The sequence below is a fragment of the Etheostoma cragini genome, chromosome 4, assembly GCF_013103735.1.
Source record: "Etheostoma cragini isolate CJK2018 chromosome 4, CSU_Ecrag_1.0, whole genome shotgun sequence".
Taxonomy (NCBI): domain Eukaryota; kingdom Metazoa; phylum Chordata; class Actinopteri; order Perciformes; family Percidae; genus Etheostoma; species Etheostoma cragini.
This window is the reverse complement of record NC_048410.1, coordinates 3,770,913-3,786,598: the sequence shown is the minus strand read 5'-3', so window position 1 is coordinate 3,786,598 and position 15,686 is coordinate 3,770,913. Positions and strand designations below refer to the sequence as shown.

Genomic DNA, 15,686 nt, shown 5'->3' with positions numbered 1-15,686 from the left:
AAAGGTGCCCTGCGTGTTTGTATGACGTACTGGGGAGAGCAGCAGCTACACAGGGTTTAGCGAGTAGTATGTAAGGCACAAAATCTGCATATGGAGGTTGGTTGGGGTGGTGGATGGGTCAAACTCAAGGGGGTCACCCGCTCTGCAAAACAAATAACAAATGAATCTCCATTTTCATCAACTACTGTCATGTGAATATTAGTAGTTGAACATTCACAAAAATTAACAGTTGGTGGTGGTTATTGTCTAGTTAGGTGTCGTCAAGACAAGACACTACAAGAAAAAAAAATGTATTCATGCACTGGTCAATTTTGACCAGTGCATGACAGTGCATGTCTTCTTTCAGGCTGGTGTAAGGAAAAAAATCCAAAATACACATTTAGGTGTTTAATTTTACTTCACTTTGTTTATTTGTAGCTTTATACTTCTCCTTAACTCACCAAAGGTTAGCAGTACATAATGCCTCATTTGCAGATTTTAACATAGCATTTCCCAAAACTTGTCATGCAAAAAAACAACTGTCTTACCTTAAGTAATCAACTGGGGAAGTAGTAGGACTGTGCATATAGCCTGATTTGTATGAAATTGTCTTCCTAAAAACATGGTGAAAATTGATTGTATGGCTGTTACTATTTTCTGATTCATGGACTGATAATAATAAGAAGAAGAGAGCATAACTTAAACAGTACCAGCCAAACAAATTGTGGAAAACAATGTTAAAAACAAGATGGAAAGTCACATTCTCCTCATTACTTTAAACACACACACACACACACACACACACACACACACTGAAGCGTGTGTGTGTGTGTGTGTGTGTGTTTAGTGTGGGAGGTCATCAGTGACTGCTCAGAGGTGTCAGTCTCAGGGCGGAGGGCTCTGAGTAAACTGTTAAGTCAAAGTGAGAGTGATCTGAGGTAAACTCCTGGCTGATGGACTCTCTGCTCTCTGTGGGGGCTTGGACTGTGCAGTCAAAGTCAGCTGTGAAAACACAACACAGGGGCTTTGTGCAAGTTTTGGCATTTGTTTTGCCAGTATACACTATTTTCTCTGTTCAGCGATTTTCCATTTAGTTAAAATTCCAAGTTGTGTCTAAATTACAAACTTTATACTCAGGTTGAGTGATATGATATACAGTATATAGTATGTAAGGGAGGGAGTAACTCCCTAAATATGGCTCATGATTGTTGAAATTGGTCTGTGGGGCAACTTTTCATAGCTTGCTGATTTCTCCTCAGATGAGATCTCAGATGAACATTTAACGGTGGTCAAGCTCTACAGGAAGTGTTGATCGTATTTCTAAGAGCATGAATGTATGGCAAAGCAGGAAATTTGAACTTTTTCCTGAGCCTCAGTTTGATTTATGTTACTTCGGCTACGCAATGACAGTCACCGACATCAACAACGATGGGTGAGTGGACGGGGCGACGGTGAGACGGATGATGGCAAAGAAAATGGTGAAAGGGAGACAACTTGGGTGAAAGGATAGAGAAGTGTGAGACATGTGAGGTAAAACAAGACACTAAAACTGAAGGCAGAGGTCACTGAAACAACGTGTAACTTTTTGGAAGTTCCCCAAGCTTCAGTTCAGTCACCCTGTCACTCTCTAATGTGTCATGGTAATGTCTGAAAATACTCTGTACTCTCATTCGGTCCTCTCAGTGCTCCATTGGTCAATTTCACTTCAGTAAACCTGGCAGAGATACAGCATTAAAAAAATGTGTCAAGCCTTTACACCAAAGGTGATTATTTCAAGAGATTTCTTTATCTGCCATTTTGTTAACTACTAAAACTACAACTTTCATGAAGAAAGCAGGCACTTCCTAAACATGGCTCATAACTGTTTAAATTGGTCTTTTCTTATCTTGCTGATCTCTCCTCAGATGAACTTTCCTGGTGGTTAAGCCCTATAGGAAGTGTTGATTGCATTTCTAAGAGTGTAAATGAATCTGTTAAAGCAGGAAATTTGAACTTTGTCCTGAGCCTCGGTTTGATATACGTTGAAGTGAGCTGTTTTGCATGTGCCATGTATATGAAGACAATCCCAATATTCTTGTTTTTCACAAGGGTCTCCAAACTCCTTTCTGCGTACCTACGAATCACTTTGAAGTGAGAGTCACCCAAGGTTGTAACGTGACCCTAATTTATTGTACATGCTCTGGAATTAAACCGGAAAACCCAAGCCCCATGAGTATTTCATCTAAATGAGTTTTAAAGGTGTTTAAGGACCCCCTACCTCTCCTCAAGCTTACAGAAGCTCTAAGACTGAGCTCCATGAAAAGGAAAAAGAGGAGACCCCAGGGGATTGTGGGATTGAGAGATTGAGGAAAGCTTCTGGGGGTGGTGATGGAGGGGACAAAAGAGAAATAGGACATGAAAAAAAAGAAAATGAAAGAAAAGAAATGGATCTATGCACACTATGTGGTGTGATTACAGGCTAACCAGGTCTTGTTTGTAATGTGTTCCAGATGGGGTCCTACTTCGGCTACGCAGTGGCAGTCACCGACATCAACAACGATGGGTGAGTGGACGGGGCGACGGTGAGACAGATGGTGGCAAGAAAAATGGGGAAAGGGAGACAACGTGGGTGAAAAGATAGAGAAGGGAGAGACATGTGAGCTAAAACAAGACACTAAAAATGAAGGATGAGGTCACTGAAATAACGTGGGACTTTTTTGGAAGTTCCCCATGCTTCAGTTCAGTCACCCTGTCACTCTCTAATGTGTCATGGTAATGTCTGAAAATACTCTGTACTCTCATTCTGTCCTCTCAGTGCTCCATTGGTCAATTTCACTTCCCTAAACCTGGCAGAGGCACAAAATTAAAAGGAAAAGGTATCAGTGTACGGTTAGCCTTTAAAATAAAAATTATTATTTCAAGATTTCCATCTTTCGTGCATACACCAAACAGTCCAGGCACATAGAGGTTCTTGTGCAGGCTCTATGAGTCAAGTAAAAATAGTTAAAAGAGTGAGGGCTAAAGAAAAGTAAAGCACACCCACTAAAATATTAAAATATCGTAAAAGGTAAATACATTCAAATAAAATAAGACAAAAAAACTTAGATACTGTATAATAATGCAAAAGTACAAAAAATATAAGTCATGAATACTATAACTGGAGCATACAACTATGGGAGCGTATTGCATTTGTAACGTGCATAAATATTGCACATTAGTATTTACCAGTAGAGTTAGGTTGTGAGGCTTATTGCACATTTAATCACAATGAATTGTTCAGTGTTTAATTTTGACAGATATGGAACCGTGTTTTATCCGTAGTCATACTGTCAGTTCTGCTGTGTCTGAGTCTGTATTTGCAGTGTCTGTGTCTGAGTAGAGCGTAAGCCTAGTGGAGGGAGTCTCTAATGAAGCTTTCTGCTCTTTTCCGGCATCATTGTGTGTATATTGTGTCCATTGAAGGAGGCTCAGTCCCAATAATCCTTTGTCTTTGCATTGCAGCCATCTAAAGAGTATTTTATTTGCCAACAATGACGTTACCAACAAACAAAAAAGATACATTCCAACTGGATTTATAATGTGGGGCAATTCACTCTCAAACTAAAAAAGCAACAGATGATTTCTAGTCCCTGCCGAGTCAGCCAGCAAACTTGCGCTGGCCTTAGCTTTGTAGAGATTGTGGGATTTCCCAAATTGAATAAATACCGCACAAACACAAAACCGCCTTGCGAGCTCAATGTAAGATCTACTAAAGTCTTCTGGAAAAAACTAATTTTCCATCGACACATTTAGCTACTTCGTACGCAAACTTCCCTTTCACCAACTCCCTGGCAAAGATGATTCATAAATGTCTAATTACAGTTTACTCCAGAGCGTTGTAAAAATCAGATAAACTCATTTAATTCAATGAATCACTTTGCTTTAATATGTTGGAGTGCTTCTGCAAATGCAGGGGTTGAGTTCAAGTTCCTGTGTGTTCCACTGTTGTTCGTGATTTATTTTCATGAATACACACATTTTTGATTCAACTCTGGAAGTTAAAATGTTGCCATGGAAATGTCGGAGTAATATTTTGATGAGCACAACACTGATTTCTCCTGGTAAGTATACATTGGTTTTGCTACATCTTGGTTTTGAAGCAGAGTTTTAAGTCAAAAGCGATCTCCATGCACACAAGGGTTTTTAGCTCCAGTAGAATAACTAATGTCCGTTTAAACTAACACGCTCAAACCGCATATCTCATCAATGTTCTGGGCTGGGGTAAACAGGAGGTAACATTTATACTCTGCTCGTTGCTCGTAGTCTCCATGGTAATGTTTTTAGCTTAGCCTTGGAGAATTAGACGCCATGATGTAATAAAACTTAATCAGGCGTAGAAACTTTGGCGTCATTGTTGGCGTTGCCAAATTTTTGTTTGCGGCAGTTGAGACTGCAACAAACCATGGAGATACCAAACCAAAACGGGGTCAGAAATGTTTTCAACTGTCTCCGGTTTAGGGGTTCTAAAATTTGACTTGTATAATTGAAAATGCTCATGGAATAGTTTTACTGTTTCATGTAATGTGTTGGTAGTTGTAGTGTCTATGCTTTTATTTAGTTGTTTTTCATAAACATTATTTTACTGTAGATACTAGTGGAGATCATGAACTTTTCACAGATACCAGTTTGGTCTGGCTGTATAAAGGGGAGACGTGTATACAATGATACACAAGAAATACAGGATATTTCTTATTGATTAACCATGGACATTTCAGTCAGTGTAAACATCACCTAGCTTCAATAAGAAGTTGGAACAAATGAATGTAGAACATACTATGATACAGTCAGACAGTGTGCAATAAGAGCCTTTTTTCAACATCAAAAGGCCCTGAAACCCACACAGGTGTTTTTAGTTAATCTGTCTGATTGGACCTGTTTCCAGGACTGTGTGGGTGTGTTTAGACTGATTGACATATTACAGTGTTATTGTTCTCATTGGTAGAAAAGATTTGTGACCTAATAAATTTCCATCTGAGCTCCGGCCCACCTTCAACCAAAAGCAGAAGTTTTATAAACCAGAATAACTAAGATCACCTGTGTGGGTGTTCAGAGGCTTTACCAAATAAAACCAAATGTGCTTAATAAGACATTTTGGCTCTATGTTGCTTTGTCTTGTGTCTATATCTTTAGTAGTTCCCCTTCTCGTTCCCTCTTCACCTCCAGGATTTGTCTCATGCCTTTTCTTGCCCCCCCCCAGATTGGATGACTTGGTGGTGGGAGCTCCAATGTTCATGCGTCGAGGGATCAATGGGCGTCTGGAGGAGCTGGGTAAGGTGTATGTGTACCTCCAGAGAGGCCCTCTGCTGCTGGAGCCAGGCCAGTCCCACCTCCTGGGTCAACAGGCCTTCAGCAGGTTCGGCACCTCACTCGCTCCGCTAGGGGATCTCAACCAGGATGGATTCAACGGTAAGGGTTGCCACATCCCTTTAGAGCAGGGGTCTTCAACAGGGGGTACTGCATGGGGGTTGCGACAGTTTTGGTTGATTAGACTTTTTTTTTAAGTCCCCCCCCGCCCCTTGAATATTTTCCACTAATTGAAATGTCTTTAAATACACATTAACATGAATTCAACACACTGTAGTAAACAGACAAATGGAGGCAGAAGATGTCTTTCAGTCATCAGTGCACACATTCAGCGACACACAGGACCTTTTTCAAGCTGGGCACCGTTTCATTCACAACACCTGTCCCATCAACGAGGAATCAGAATCAGAATCAGAAATACTTTAATAATCCCAGGGCGAAATTACTTTCGTTACATTACTCCATATGTAATAGACATTACTTACTTACTTCAGTTTGATATAACACAATTTTATACAATATATATAATTAGGGGTCCCCGCTCCATCTCGCCATCAGTTTGGGGGTCCTTGGCCTGGAAAACGTTGAAGACCCCTGCTTTAGAGCAAGAATCAACAACGAAATTATATACATATATATATATATATATATATATATATATATATATATATATATATATATATATATATATATATATGTATGTTTTTGTGTAAAACTCTCATAACACACCCGTCAGTCATTTTTGTTCTAGAGCTCGCTGCCTTAGATGCACAATAACATTTCTTCCCGAAGCTATTTTGCAATGGCACCGTTCTATAAATCAAAGCACATTTTCTCCCATTCCCCGAATGCTGTGTGGCCTAGCCAGACCCTCCTCCGCAGCGCTGTGGAGGAAGGTCTGGCAATGCGAGACTACCATTTAGTTAACTGTTTGTATTTAACTAAATCTTTATAAGAAGGTCTAATGTATCACAACTTTTCTGATTCCACTCTGTGCAACGTAGGTGAGGTTTACCTGCGTTTAAAGTGAAAGTGTCATTAGTATAAACTCACTGGAGTATTTTCCTGAGGCGTGATGTTTTAAATTAGGGCTGCAACTCACGATTATTTCATTATTATTCAACTTATTGACTTTTTTCCTCATTAATTGATGAGAACGAGAGCTGCAATAATTAGTCAATCAACACTTAATTATGCACAAAATGGATGATCAGCAGTGTTATCCAATATTAAAATAATTATTATTTGCAGTCTTTATTGATAGTTTATTTTATGACAAAGTTATGCTAATAACGGGGGAAATTAAGAGGGGAAAGAGAAAGATATTCAATTTACAATAATAGAAAGCAGTGAAAAGCAAATCCTCAAATTGGAGAAGCTTAAACTAGCAAATGTTTGGCTTTTCTTTTTAAATTTGATAAATCACTGAATCAAAGATCAAAAAGGCTTTTGATTAATGTTTCAACACATGTTTAAACCAGTTTAGATACTATTCCAACCTACTCATGTACTGAAAGAGTGTTTTATTCGATCAGGAATCAACCAAAGTCTAAAGAAGTAAATCATCAAAGAACAAAGCTGCAAAACCACTAGTTCCACCATGGCCTGCCACACTTGTTGTTTATGAGGAATTTAAGTACATTGTGCTGGACTCACTGGGGTTATATGGCTTATACATACAGTATTTACAGTGGCGTGTTGTTGCTGTTTACAATCAGACATGGCCATCGGCTGTCCTTATGGAGGAGATGAGCAGCATGGATTGGTTCTCATTTATAATGGTCACGCTGGAGGACTGCTGGACACGCCTTCCCAGACTCTCAATGGCCAATGGGCTTCCAGCTCTTTCCCAGTCAGCTTTGGCTTCAGCCTGCGAGGCAACAAAGATCTGGATCACAACGGCTATCCAGGTAGATAATTCTTCACCAGGCGTCTATAACCACTTCATCCTCTTCTCTGATATCTTCACTGGACTTACTCTCCCCTCATGCAGATCTGATTGTTGGAGCTTTCGGGGTTGATAAAGCAGTGCTATACAGGTATGTTAAAGCATGTACAAGTGTAGTAAAAAATGCATTAGACCCATACTTTTTATTCCTATTCTTTCATGGTGTGTCTCTTGAATAAGGGCTCGGCCAATCGTGAGTGCCAGTGCGTCTCTTACAGTGCAGCCGACCATGTTCAACCAGGAGGAGAAGACTTGTGAGCTGATCACAGAAAATGAAACCATTGCTGTCTCTTGGTATGGACGCCAAAACACTTTACATCTTAATAGGAAGATTATACACTTTTTGACGTTTTGATCCTACAAACAGTATTTGTCCTTGTAGCGGAATTATCTTTAATGATTTAATGAAAAGCTTAGGAGTTCACGAGTAGATTAAGAGCTCTTGAAAATAACAGAACATGGAAAGTCTTGCAAATGTTATGTAACACACACATTAATTCAGTTTCAGCTTTCCAAACTGTGCCTCACGAGAATGTCAAATGACTTCATGTTTGCCAGTATCCTATCCAAGCCGCTCTGAACTACACAGTATTCTTAGATCCAGTGGGAAAAAAAGGAAAATTCACCCCACTTTCCATCTCAATTAAGCTATTTCAACAAGTTCAGTTTAACCGTCGTATTAAATGTGGAACATTTTTAGACTGCCGTAAGAGGCATTTGCCTAAACTGGCTGCTGTTTAAGTATCTGCCCTGCAGTTTGATACAAGTCATGTTTTTATGTTTATTGGTGTTTTCGCTGCCTTGGTAACAAAAGAGATGAAGGGAGCTGAGAAAGGTGGAGGAGTCCTAAGGAAAGATGAAAGGTGGAGTGTTTAATGCAGTTATAGTTGCAGTTAGTTAGTTACATTAAAAAAGGTTGGAAAATGGTTATACATTTTTTTTCTTTCTTGATATGAAAGAGATATTGTTTGGCATCAACAACAATTTATGTGAACAGATTGACTTACCAATTATATTGACATCATTTATACTTCATATTTGCCATTTACCCTTCTGAGATCACATTTATGATCATATGATCATTTTCTTTTTCTGTGAGAAAATAAGGACATTCTTATTTCTTAGAACTTATCAGAACAGGTGTAACTTTGTGTGGTAATAATAGCTTAACAGCATGTGCAGAAAGACAACATTCCTGGGCACACCTACACTCAGACACGAACACTTCATATGTATTAGTTATTTGTAGGGGGGGTGTACCGTGTGCAGTCATTGTAAATAAGTTATTGTTTATGTTCCTCACAGAAAATGACCAAAGGCATATAAGTTTGAGTTAGAAGAAATTATAAATAGCATATTTTTCCTTTCAGCAAATATTGAAAACAGGTCCCACAGACCCGAACACCACCCAACGGCTAAGTGGTCACACACCCTTTTTTTCCGTTTTCTTTTGAACTTTTTTTTCTAGTGCGCATGTGTGTAACACGTTCGTTGCTGTCCACATCCATGTCTGTCTAGAAGTATGAGCAGAGCTTCAACAACACAGTGAGAAATTAGTGAGATGAAATGGCAAACAATGCTGGATTACATATACTGGACCATTGTATCAAACATGGGGTTGGATTTCATGAAAATCTTAAAGATTATACATTTTAATGAAATTTAATATATACAGAAATACCTCAAATGAGTGTTATCATGTCTATATAAGCTCAATACTACGTGTTTTTCCTCCATATCCTTGTCTGTGTTTAATTTCCAGTGTCAGCATTGATTTCTGCCTGCTGGCTAATGGGAAGCACCACCCCTCTCATCTAGGTGACACACACATACACACACACACACACACACACACACACACACACACACACACACACACACATGGTACCTATTACCTTGCTTTCTTTGTGCAGCCAAGTATTCTGGACTTCACTGTGGTCAATTTGGAAGTTAAGATCAAGATAAAAGAACTATCCTGTAAACACTGGGTAACTTGGTGGGCTCCGACAGTTTAGAAAAGTGTGTGTGTTTATTTAAGTGCGCGGGTGTGTATTGTCTCTGTACTCTGCATAGTTGTTGTCATGTGGGCAGCATTGCCCTCTTTTTGTATAATGCACAGAAAGCAAAGAGGCTTTAACATAACACAGTTTACCACTGTATGTGTCTGCATTTGCATGTGGTGAGGCATGAATGTATACACAAATCTGTGCAAATATGTGTTTGTGTGACTATGCATACATTTCACATCCATTGTTTTGTTCAAAACAGCCACAGACGATGTACGTATTCACTGTTTCTTACCATGTGTGTGTGTGTGTGTGTGTGTGCCTTTATATTTTCAAGACTTTGTGGTGGAGGTTCAGTTGGACAGTGTGAAGCAGAACCAGAAGGAGTCCATCAGGAGGACTCTGTTCCTGGACAACCAGCAGCCCATTTTGCTTAAAACCCTCAGCCTCACCAATGGAAAACGCTTGTGCTTTGACACCAAGATCTATTTGCGGGTCAGTCCCACTAGCGGTCTTTCATACCTCTAGTTTCCAAAATTTTAATTTTTTACTGACATACACATATTGGGCACCTACTATATCTTAGGCCAATCATTCAAGACTATAGGCCTTATATATCTTCAACTAATTTTCCGGTGCTTAATCTTGGCCCTCAGGAGACAGGGCCCCACTGGTTTTCATGCAAGCCATCTAATCAGAGACTATGTTGCATCTCCAGCACCAGGTGAACGTAATTAACTTGCCGGCAGAACAAAGGTTAAAGTCATTTCCTAATAAACAGGGTTTGAAGTTGCTGTTTAAAGTGCTATTTCAGGGGAAACCAGTACAGTACCAATCTTCACATCACTCAGTGGTGTTCTGATCAAAGTGCATGTCCGCCAAAAACACTTTTGTCATGTGTATACATGTTCATTGTAAGGGCATAATGATCAGAGCACTTTGCTCTTTGACAGTTTAAGAGATGGTTTGAGTAAAAACTGCCAACCATTCTACTCACCTGTCAGTCAACACTTATATTTGAACACCATTTCTTCCGTTTAGTCTTTCTTTAAAGAGGCCATATCGTTGTGGCTGGTTAAACAGAATTCATCATAGAGAAACTGAAACAGTCTTACTCCTGCATCGAGGCCAATACTTGCTTTAAAATCTGCTTTCAATTTGTTTAAGCTGTAGTTCGTAGTTTCTGTCACCCTCATGTGGAATTGTAAGTAGTGACAACAAAACTGTTGGCGCATCCACAATACACAAGCTTTTCCGTGATCACACCCCCCCTACCCCCCCCAAAAAAAACGAAAAAAACAATATTGTATATCTGTCTTGAGAAGAGATATTGATACACCGGTATCACATTATCAGTTCTAGGAGACAACAGACATAAAGACAACATAAGACAACACATGGATTTGTGTCATTCACATCAGTTACTCACATAGCTGCATCTATCTCTATTGCAGGGTGAAGAAGAGTTTCGGGATTTACTTTCTCCCATTTTCATCAGCCTTAACTTCAGTCTGGATCCTCATGCCCCAGTGGACCAGCATGGCCTCAGACCAATCCTGAATTATGAGACGGAACAGCGTATAGAGCAGAAGGTATGTACATTAACGCAGGATACAAAATGATTCACAAAACCTTAGTCACATAAAGGGTCCGCAGTGCGTACTGTTTTACAAATGATTGTTTTTCATCGTATAGTTGACGCTTTCAGTGCGTATTTTTAATTATTTTCTAACTTTTGCTTTACATTTTGCACATGAAGCATTATTATTGTTTAGCCAGAAGTATACTGTTGTGTGATTCTTTCTGTAGTGGCAATAAACACTGACATACTTTTGGATCACAAACTAAAATAGGTTTGCTGTGAACCTGAAAAATAGCATCTTTAGAAAAACAGGTTGTCCACCATAAGCATGTTTTCGATTTGAAGTCCCGAGTGGAAATTACGCCCTAGCCTGTAGGTGAAACAAAATGATAGATTTGGCTATTGCTATAATAATTAAAAGTAATCTTGCTTAGCATTTACTGTGTATGCTGTGTAAACATGATGGGCAACAAATGCATGTCAGAAATATGGAGGTTGGTTGAGAAATCTTCCCTAAATGTCTAACCTGGAAATCCATGAAGCAATTTTCTCTTGCAAATCTTCTTGGGCGTTCAACTCACGAATATATGAAGTATATATCTGTGTAGAGTTGTAAACTGTATCTATATATTACATTACCACACTGAACATCTCCCGACCACGACACTTATGTGGCCACATGCCCTGCATGTCATGAACTAAACATATAGTCACCACAGCAAATACCAGTGGAAAGTGAGCATAACAGATGGCATGATCAACATTTTCACAACACGGTACCAAACTAAATCACGTATGAATGGTGATTACTTACACAGTGGTTTTCTGTAATACACTAATTTAACTTCCCCCTACATACCACAGCACATATTCCACCGTTTACATTTTGCACGCAGGACATTTATTTGAATAGCAAAGAAGGTGGTTATCGGCCGCCATTTTAAAACCATCAAATGTACAAGGCCCATCTAATGTGCCGGATCCCATATGTTCAGAAGTCAAGGGTCAGCCCTGGTAGAGCTTGATCTGATTACTGCCCTCTGGTTCCATTGGTAGTGTTTTTTGTTTCCTATGTGAAGAGTTGGAAGCTTAATGGAGGACTGGCGAGTCATGCCTCTGCAAAAACACAGAGGGAGGACTGACAGCTCCGTTTGGGTGGGGCGGCGCTCAGCTCGCAGACATCTGGTTGTGGTTTGTTTATGTATGTTGCCAGTGGTCGCCTCCACCAGGCAAGAGCCAAAGCCTGAAAACGTGCACATGTTTATGTGAGTGATATAAGGTGAAGTGAGTTTGATGTGGCTACGGGAGTGTGTACATCATGTACTTGTTTTTAACCGAATACACCAACTTCTTTCAGCCTTAAAGGCAACACTTTAAATTGTCTGTTGTTAAATCTGTTGCTGTTCTCCCTTCTCTTTCTAGTATGTGAAGGGGCCCAACAGGCTTTTTCAATCAGTTAGTGATGACAACACTATCCCTGTTCCCAATAGACTGTGGACCCTGATGCTTTATGCTCAGTTTACATTGTGTAAAGTGACACTAGGCTCCATGCAAAACAATTAGCATATTTTACTTGATGCTCTGTCTCCAATGTCCAATCCTATGCATAAACCTCTCAGTATGTGTATGCCTGAGCTACCCACTGAGCCAATCCGGCTACATAATGAGACACTATTAGTGCAGATACTATTTGATGAAACCATTCCCAAGCGCTAATTGTCTATATTTTAACTATTACAACATTTCTTAATTTAGATTCAGTAATAAGCAGTGCCCTGCAGTCACTGAACGTTTAAAGCTATAGTGCGTAGTTTCTGTCGCCCCCATGAGGAATTCTAATTAATTATAACAACATTGTCGGCACGTCCACATGATACAAGCCTTCCGTGATAGAGCATGCACCCTCGCCCCACCTTCCACGCAGTTGTTAGTTGCCAAGGAGAACACGTAGGTATTACAGAAACATGATGGGACTCTTCAGAAGAGTCTATCATGTTCACTTGAGTTTCTGCGTGCGAAAGACGCCGGACGACACAATCTTCTGAACATAGACATACTTAGAAATACAGAGAGAGTTGTGTGGAGCTGATAGTCTTAATTAACTTTGTAGCAACTCATTTGGCAATGACTTGCACATGTTTTTTATACCATATAGTCAGTGGTCTACCACGAATGATTTTGATGCCTCTGTTTTCAAGATTTTCATATGTTGGAGTTGACCAACAAGCCAACAGTGGGAATATGCCTTTAAGAGCTGGAGGGAAAGTATAGGCAGATGAAGAGATGAAAGTGAAAAAGAGATTAAAAGTGGTCAGAAGGGAAGGAAAGTTAAGTTGGGAGTCATCACTTGATCTTAGTAAGTCTTTTTCAGATTGTGTGTGAGCGCGCGTGCATATCTGGTGTTCTGGCTTCTTGAGTCCTGAGGAGATGCAAAACCATAGGACTCGAATGAGGAATCTCCACTGAGACACTGTTAACCATTGCCAGACTGATTCTTTGCTCTCTGTAGCGTTCTTTTGGAATCTAATGTTTCCCATATGTTGGAGAGATGAGGGTATGGCAACACGGACACTATATGGATCAACATGGGAGAAATGGTGAAGACAGAAAAGAAGAGAAGAGAGAATAAAGCAAAAATCTCTAGGGACACACTGGAAAAGACAATGCCGCCAAATCAAAGTACATTTATCTTTTACTGTGGTTTTCACCAAATCATCTGTCATGAAAGACTATAGAGCAGATTAAGCCTTGCTCTCTTTTTTCGGTTTTCACTCTTTGTGATGAGGCTTTTCCACAAAAATGTAATACTTGTTTAAATGGAATTTATCATCCTTTCATTCTTATAAACCTTCACAATGTTTTCTTTAATCTTCCTTTTCTTTGTTCCCACATGTCAAGCACATATTACTCCAGCAAACATGAAAGGATGCTGCTTTCACACAACTTCTTGGCATCTGGTTGTTGCAAATATTGTTACAGTTTTGTGCATACATGGAGGAGATGTATAGTCTATATCCTCTCTTATCCTTTCATTAAATCTTGAATCTAGTGGGCTGGCTTCTGTAAACATCCTCTTCCTCAAAAGCTTTCTCTCTCCTTACCTCTGGACTCTGTTCCAAGATACCCCTCTCTCTTTCACCTGTCATAACCATCCCTCGCTCTTCCCTCTTGCTTCCATTTACCTCTATCTATCTTTCTTTCTCAGGCCCAGATTCAACTGGATTGTGGAGAGGACAACATCTGCGTCCCTGACCTCAAGCTGGCTGTTTATGGGTGAGAGGAACTAAAACCTTCCAGTCATGCTTTTCAATCTGCTACAGTTTGTTGTCCCGTCTGTGACTGATGAAACACAACAGAAATTTAAACTATAAGGAAAGCTCCTACATTTGCCATGTGTCTGGTGGGTCTTTCCTCTTGATAAGTGATGCATTTATGTTTCTGCTTAGGATGGAATTAACACATTAAGAAGAACTGCATATTTAGCATTAGCAGCAGTTGCAGTCTTGGCTGGATGGACAAAGTAAATACCACAAATTATTGGTACCACAAGCAAAAGTATTGCCAAAGCATAGGGAATGCTGTTTATAGCAGTATTAATTGAGTTATGTTGGCCACTTGAGGGAGACAGAACAAGCTCTAATCTTAAAATCCATTAGGAGTAATGTTACCTAAACATGACAGTCCCATATTCACTTTCCTTTTAGCTCTGTTTTTGGTCTCCACCACTTGTCGGCCACCATGGTGGCCTTTATAGCTGCTAAATGCTTCAGTACAAGCAGGGGCACAGCACAAAGTCCTGGGCCCTGTAGAAAGGCATTTTCTATGGGCCCTCACCACATCCACATCTATTCACTCTCACATCTTTTTGGGCCCTCCTCACGTGAGGGCCCTGGGTAGTGGGTAGTCCACTTTCCACCTGCAGTCTGACAAGTACATCTTGATTGACTGCTTTTTAAAAGCTGCGACCCGTTTAGAGCTCGACATTAACTAAATTTGTGCACGCACCCAGCTCTTTCGCCTTTTTTCAAGAATGAGTCATTTTTATATTTTTAACATAAGTTATTCATGACTAACGTAGGCTATAGGCCACTGGAAGTTTGAACAAAGAAGTAAATTAAGTCCTCCAGAGCGAGGCTCCATTTTCCTCCTCAGCATCCCTTTTGACGCTAAAATAACTCATCATTTATTGGCAACTCAGAGCACAAGCACAAGCCCGGGCTGAGTGGGTGTTAATTGATAGAAATTTAGAACAAACCTGACCAAACCCGTCGGGTTCGGGCAAAGATCTTCAGCACTACGCCACAGTAGTTTTTAACTCAGGATCAGTTTCTTCTTTGAGTTAACTAGTGATAATATAAGAAGCATAAACACTGTTGCTATACAGTAGCTGCCTGTCTTATCTGCAGAGAGAGGCAGTAGGTTTGATGAAAAATAATCAAAAAGAAGAAGCCTTGAAACAACATTCAAAGGAAAAAAAATTATTCTGTGTGTCCAAGCATCTCCGAGACAGAATCAAACAACTGTGTTTACAGCTCACAACATAAAGAGGAATGATTCACACGTGTTATTATTTATTGATCATGCATCCTTGTTCGTGAAAGGAAGTCACTATTCAGAAAGCACAACACAAACACGCTCAGACTCTCTCTCTCTCCTCCCAGTGCTGACTCACTCTGTTATAAGGAGTGTTTTGCATTACATGGCCATGTGATTTCTTTTAGCTGCAGAAATACAATCAGTGCATGCAAAAAGTCTCCCATGAAAACGCAAAGATCTGCAATTGTCGTTGCCACTGGACCAAGCTCTAATGATTCAGCACTTTCACTGAGCCGAATTTCCTTCACTGACA

At 39.9% G+C, this 15,686-nt stretch overlaps 1 protein-coding gene across 1 annotated transcript in view; it reads left to right on the top strand.

Moving 5' to 3' along the window:
* Positions 1 to 15,686, top strand: part of LOC117942798 (integrin alpha-5-like) — a 42,263-nt gene that overhangs the window by 14,941 nt on the left and 11,636 nt on the right. The window contains exons 11-19 of the mRNA XM_034868473.1: positions 2,469 to 2,521; positions 5,195 to 5,403; positions 7,020 to 7,211; positions 7,295 to 7,340; positions 7,430 to 7,543; positions 9,012 to 9,067; positions 9,593 to 9,750; positions 10,710 to 10,847; positions 14,043 to 14,110. Coding sequence (XP_034724364.1) covers positions 2,469 to 2,521; positions 5,195 to 5,403; positions 7,020 to 7,211; positions 7,295 to 7,340; positions 7,430 to 7,543; positions 9,012 to 9,067; positions 9,593 to 9,750; positions 10,710 to 10,847; positions 14,043 to 14,110 — 1,034 coding nt within the window. The remainder of the gene's footprint in view (positions 1 to 2,468; positions 2,522 to 5,194; positions 5,404 to 7,019; positions 7,212 to 7,294; positions 7,341 to 7,429; positions 7,544 to 9,011; positions 9,068 to 9,592; positions 9,751 to 10,709; positions 10,848 to 14,042; positions 14,111 to 15,686) is intronic.